The 6,198-nt window shown below is 38.2% G+C and overlaps 1 protein-coding gene across 1 annotated transcript; it reads right to left on the bottom strand.

The window, feature by feature from the left end:
* Positions 1-1,116: 1,116 nt before the first annotated feature.
* Positions 1,117-3,685, bottom strand: LOC107740834 (G-protein-signaling modulator 1-like). Its single transcript, XM_016553357.1, has 3 exons — positions 3,402-3,685; positions 1,924-2,303; positions 1,117-1,801 (listed from the first exon to the last, which is right to left on the bottom strand). Exons 2-3 carry the CDS (start codon positions 2,233-2,235, stop codon positions 1,616-1,618), a joined length of 498 nt encoding a protein of 165 aa, XP_016408843.1. The 5' UTR covers positions 2,236-2,303; positions 3,402-3,685; the 3' UTR covers positions 1,117-1,615.
* Between the last annotated feature and the right edge of the window lie 2,513 nt (positions 3,686-6,198).

Below are 6,198 nucleotides of genomic sequence, written 5' to 3'. Positions count from 1 at the left end.
TCCGTCACACGCTTGAGGTATTCGGCCAATCACAACACACTGGATAGCTGGCCAATCAAAGCACACCTCGCTTTTCAGAACGATGAGCTTTGTAAAAATTGACGCGTTTCAGAAAGGTGGGGCATAGAGCAGCAACAATAATGTACATTATGTGGAAAATAATGTATCTTTTTTTACCTTAAACCGCATAAACACATTGCATTACACCAAATACACAAAATAATGTTCTTTTCAGCAACGTCATATGACCCCTTTAAACCTCAATCTGTATATATTTATATTTAAAGAGAATATATATATATATATAGCCTTGATTTAAGTTCAAGCCAACCTTAAATGGATAGTTCACCAAAAAATTGCTCTCCCTCAAGGTGATCCAAACCTGTATGAGATATTTTGAAGAATTGTTGGTCCCCATTGTCTTCCATAGTATGGAAAAATACTATGGACATCAATGGGGACCATTGTCTTCTTTTGTGTTAAGCAGAAGAAAGAATTTCGGTTACACTTTATTTTAAGGTGTCCTTGTTACAGTGTAATTATACATTTAAGTACTGAGTAATATTAATTAACTACACATACTTACTATATGTTTAGGGTTAGGATTAGGGTTTGTCTTAGGGTTACTTGCATGTAATTATGCATAATTTATTGTTATTATATTAGAAATCACATGTATGTGTAACAAGGACACCTTAAAATAAAGTGTTAAATTCATACAGGTTTGAAACAACTTGAGGGTAACTAAAAGATGACAAAATTTTCATTTTTAGGGTGAACCATCCCTTTAAGTGTTTTTTACACTGTTTGAAGGAGACAGCATATTCATAAAATTTTGCAAGGAAATCATACTATCATCCCCACTGAAAAAATAATATTAAAGAGAAACTAAAATCATACTAAAACATCACTTTTATTCCAATGAAACAAAAAGTCATGTTAAGCAGTGCACCTTGAAATGAGTCTATCCACTTTTCACAGACTAACAATTATGCACTTTTTAATGCTAAAGATGGATTTAGCCTATCTTAAGTCCTCTGAAAGAAGTCTGTTACTATTAGTATTACTTATATTACTTATGAGCAGAATTAGACAACCACATGAACTGATCCAAATACAATTGTTCCCATTTGCTGGGCATCAGTTAATTCATATTCAGTGTGTGCTGAAACATACTTTCCACTTGAGTTAAATGAACACGCACCTGTTTGGAGATTATGTGCTGCCATTGTTTGTCACACCGATCTATATTGTGTTGTGTGACAGTAGTTAGTAATATTATCCTTGGAAAGCATAATGTTAATCGTTTTCCATGGTGTTGCTTTGCTTGAAATCTGCACAAACACTTTTGTGAAAGAACAATTGTTGGAACATACAAACATGTGAGTGTTTCCATTTCCTCAGAATCACATCTGTTGGGTTTGGATTCACCTCAGGGTAACTCAGGGTGACTGTAAAAATATGAAACAATTCAACATGATATAATCCTAATTAATATAAACCTATATTACTCCCCCCTATAACCCCAGCCTTGGAAGATCTCTTAAAATGTGCTGCCAGAGAGTTAGAGTTTGCAGAAGACTTTGTGGAAGTCGTATCAGAAGTGCCACAGTCTCTAGCTTGAGCCCTCAGAGGTTTTGGACTTATAATTTAAGTCTGTTTCATCCTTTTCATCAGAAGGAAAAGAAACCCGTTGTTCATCCATGCGTTTGGATTGCACCCTCTGGATAAGGCTGAAGAAGTCTTCATCTGGGTCTGGTGCTGGTGGCAAAGAGCACCTCTGATCATTGATTCTGGAAGACTGGAGGGGGAGGGAATGAGAAAGTTCACAACATGCAAACAGAGGACGTCTGAGGAACGTAAGTGTAAGTCACATTTGTACATCTCACATCTGATATCGAATTTCAATTGCTGTTGTGTTACCTGATACTTTATGAGCATGTTGAAAAACTCGTCACTAGGTTCCTGTGGACTACATGCCTCACACAAGTGTCCCACATTGTTCTGTGCTATCCTGATGCCCAGACGGTCCCCTATACTGGCTCTCTGGTCGTCCAGTCTGCGGCTCTGGGAACTGGCTATCAGGTCAAAGAACTCCTCTGTCTGGGTAAGGGAGATGAGGGAGGAGGCTCCAGACAGTAAAGGGGACTGGGGCATGGAGGACTGGGGCCCAGACGAGGCCTGTTGGGCCTGGGCATTGGACTGTTGAGGGTGCTGGCAGCGCCGGTTCTCCATGTCGCTGCTTCTGGGGTCTCTGAGCACAGTGAAAGGGCAGACCTCATTAGAGGTGACTGGGACTTACCCTTAAAAAGAATACAGAGCAAAAGATTAAACACTCTTGCAATGATTAATGAAATCCTTGATTTTGAAGCACGTTGAAACATGAAAACTTGAAACTGAATGTCAGTATAACAATTAAAGGGGTCATATGATGTTGCTAAAAAGAACATTATTTTGTGTATTTGGTGTAATGAAATGTGTTTATACGGTTTAAGGTTAAAAAACACATTATTTTCCACATACTGTACATTATTGTTTCTCCTCTATGCCCCGCCTTTCTGAAACGCATCAATTACGGTATTTAACTGTAAATTTAAGTTAAAACCGTAAAACCTAAAACGTTCCTACCGTATTTTTTACGGTAAAATTCCAGCAACCACAGCTGCCGGTTTTCTACCATAAATTTTACAGAATTTTTTTTACAGTGTACCATATTGTGATACCTTGTCTTGGAAGGCCAAACAAAGTAGTTTCGCTTTCACAACGAAACACAGCGTCACACACGGCGGGCTAAAGCGAGCGGAGGCCGGGGTCTAGAGTGAGCAGAGGTCGGGGTCTAGAGTGAGCGGCGGCCGGTGGGCTTGAGAACGGCGTGGTTGACTCTTAACTTTTATAAAGAATATCTCTTTGGATTTGAGACTTTAGTCTCTAGACTTTAGAGCTTGTAACACTTCAAAGAGAAAGGAAAAATTGAAATCGCATCATATGACCCCTTTAACAATGTTTTCTTGTTCCCAGAATGATACAAACATGAACTAAAAACTACATTTAGATTATTAAATGTTTAAACTTGTCAACTTTTATTAAAGCAGACTTACTTCTGTGAGCCTGAAAAGTTAGGTGTGAAATATATCTGGGATAATAACTTATTTTATAGTTAGCATGATGCATAAACTGCAGACCAGCAAAGTTTGAATGAGTTAACAATTTTTAATCAAATTTTAAATTTGGTGTTAGAATAGCACAAAAGAATAACATTAAATCATATTTATTCTAATAAATAAAAACAGCTTTTAATAAATATAAAATGTAACATCACATAAAACATTTGATATTTTACTAGAAATGCAATATTTAAGCATGACATATTTTACATATGACGAAGTTTTAAAATGACTTACAGTTTTATCCTTTTCAAAAAATCCAAAAGCAATAAAGTTCACAAAGGCGCTCTCTACAGGGACTTCATCTGAGAACAGCCATACACCAATTGCCACAGCCTCTGGCACTAAATTATTTTCTTGGCAGACATGACAAGCAGACCTTTCTCTCCCAAGATTGAAACGTACATGTTACTGAATGGCTTGCAAATCTTAAAAACATAAAAAAAAAATAGAAAATAAATACAAGAAAAAATGGCTTATATTCCAGCAAAATGAGGATGACTTCCCTATCTTCCACACCCAGGTTTCCTGTGTGCTGGGCTGTCTGTTTTTCGAGGGGGAGAGGGAGAGAAAGGGAGAGTGAGGGGGGAGAGATAGAGAGAAATGGGGCGCAGTTGCCCCTCTCCGCTTACATCATGGTTGCTATAGGAACTGGAAATCGGCTTCCAAATCTCGCTCCCGTTGTTCACTCAAATACAGGCATATACACACCAACAAAAACACACACTGTCTGGTGCACACACATACACACACACTGACTTGCATTCCTGCATTGTTTAGTTCCATTCATTGCCTCCTGGGGGATCAGTTGCCTCTCTCTTTCCACAGTCAGGAAAACTAGAGCACAATTATACGAGGATACAGTGGCCAAGATTACTGATGTATCTGTCATTTTCGTGTCTTTGTTTCAAGCGATGCTGAGCTACTGTCGGCAGAGCATGAGGAGGAGGGGGTTGCTTGGAAGCTACCATAAGGAGGAGGCAATGACCAATGATCCTGAGATAAACCAAAGGAGCATAATGTTGCCTGGGGCCCTTCGTCTGAAATGAATGGATGAATGCCACTCCATTTAGAATTCCCCAGGGGGAATAGAGCAGTCTTTCTTGGGATTCCCTCCAGTCCAACTCCATGTGCCAGCCAGCAGGCAGCTACGAGAACAGGTCCAGTTCATCAGTGCTCTCCACTACTTTCTAATAAAGTTCACTACATTACATGTGCAGTAGTAGGCAGTTCATTGACAAATTATATATATATATATATATATATATACAGTATATATATATATAGAGAGAGAGAGAGTGTGTCTGAAATAGTTTGGTTTAATGTTTGCTGGTTCTGCAGTTCCTCTGAAACCCTCCCCCTCCACCTCCCCAGCTCCACCTGTCTAGATCTGCTTTGAGATATATATATATGCCTATTTATGCGTCACCAGCATATCTTACATGTTCAGAACAGTGTGTCTGTTTATCTATTGGCAGTAGCAAGTCCATACAGCAGCATCACTAGTCAACCAAGGCCAAAATATACTAGGCAAAATGCAGGACAGTCCTGAAATTGGGAACTTTGTCCTGCATCCTGCAAGACATAAGAAGTGTCCTGCATTTCACTTATGTCTGTATTATTTTATTTTATTAATTATCAGCTCTCAGTGATATGTGTCGAGTCCCCGCTAAGATAGCAGCAGCATTCACAAATGTTTACAGAACAAGTGGGAACCCAGTGTGCCTGTAGCTTTCCTTTTTTGTGACCCTGGACCACAAAACCAATCTTAAGTATTGCTTTTTGTAGCAATAGCCAAAAATACATTGTATGGGTCAAAATTATTGATTTTTCTTTTATGCCAAAAATCATTAGGATATTAAGTAAAGATCATGTTCAAGGAAGATATTTTGTACATTTCCTACTGTAAATATATTAAAAAATTATTTTTGATTAGTAATATGCATTGCTAAGAACTTCATTTGGACAACTTTAAAGGTGATTTTCTCATTATTTTGATTTTTTTGCTCCCTCAGATTCCAGTCGGCCAAATATTGTCCTATCCTAACAAACCATACATCAATGGAAAGCTAATTTATTCAGCTATCAGTTGATGTATAAATCTCAATTTCGAAAAATTGACCCTTATGACTGGTTTTGTGGTCCAGGGTCACATTTCTGTTCTGTCACGTGATAGAAAGTCTAAGGCCTTCTCAAACCATATGGCTGACCTCAATGAAACAGCCCCTCCTAACTTTACTTTTATAAGTGTCTGGAGGACTGTTAGGAGAGGTGGAGGTGTAGCTGCTCCATTTAAAGATGTCTATCAAAGCGTCATTTAGTCAGTACTTGTCTTTTGAATATCTATTGAAATACGTCTAAATTGTACGTTTTAGCATTAATAAAAACTTACAAAAGTGTACGTTTTGTGCTTGTAAATTTTACGTATTAATACCTACGTATAAACATGAGACCAGGCTGACTCATCAGTAGGGGTCTGAACATTTCATCTATTGTATTAAGGATGTAGCACTATCTGATCACTTCTGTATTTTCTTTGATATATTGATCTCTGCTACCACTGAATCTAGATCTGTCTCTGTCAGATAGAGATGCATTAACGAGAACACTAGAGTGCTATTTATGAAGGCTATATCTTTAACACCAAGCATCTCTGCAGACTTTGTTGATCTTCTCCTTGATTCCTTTAACTCAGAAGTTAAGAATGTTATAGAAAGTCAGTAAGAAGAGTGGCAGACAAAAAGCACCCTGGAGAAAATCAACAATAGTACAGAGTATGAAAAGACAATGCAGAAAAATTGAGTGGATGTGGCGAGCGTGGGTCGCAGAAGGCGTTCCCCTAGCGTTTTCGACGCAGCTCGAGTTCCTGAAGAGGAACTGAGCATATCACACCAGTCCTCAAGTACTTACACTGGCTTCCGGTTACTTTTAGGATTGATTCTAATGTATTTTTACTCATTTACAAATCAATCAATTGCCTAGGACCTAAATACATTGCAGATATGCTCACTGAATATAAACCTAACAGACCACT

The sequence above is a fragment of the Sinocyclocheilus rhinocerous genome, unplaced genomic scaffold (genome assembly GCF_001515625.1).
Source record: "Sinocyclocheilus rhinocerous isolate Xijiao unplaced genomic scaffold, SAMN03320098_v1.1 scaffold2330, whole genome shotgun sequence".
Classification (NCBI taxonomy): Eukaryota; Metazoa; Chordata; class Actinopteri; order Cypriniformes; family Cyprinidae; genus Sinocyclocheilus; species Sinocyclocheilus rhinocerous.
This window is presented reverse-complemented; position numbering and strand designations above follow the sequence as displayed.

Coding starts and splice junctions, on each gene's coding strand:
- LOC107740834 (XM_016553357.1), bottom strand. CDS start 2,235: ATGGAGAACCGGCGCTGCCAGCACCCTCAACAGTCCAATGCCCAGGCC. Junction 1,802..1,923: donor ACATGCTCATAAAGTATCAG/GTAACACAACAG, acceptor CTCCCCCTCCAG/TCTTCCAGAATCAATGATCA.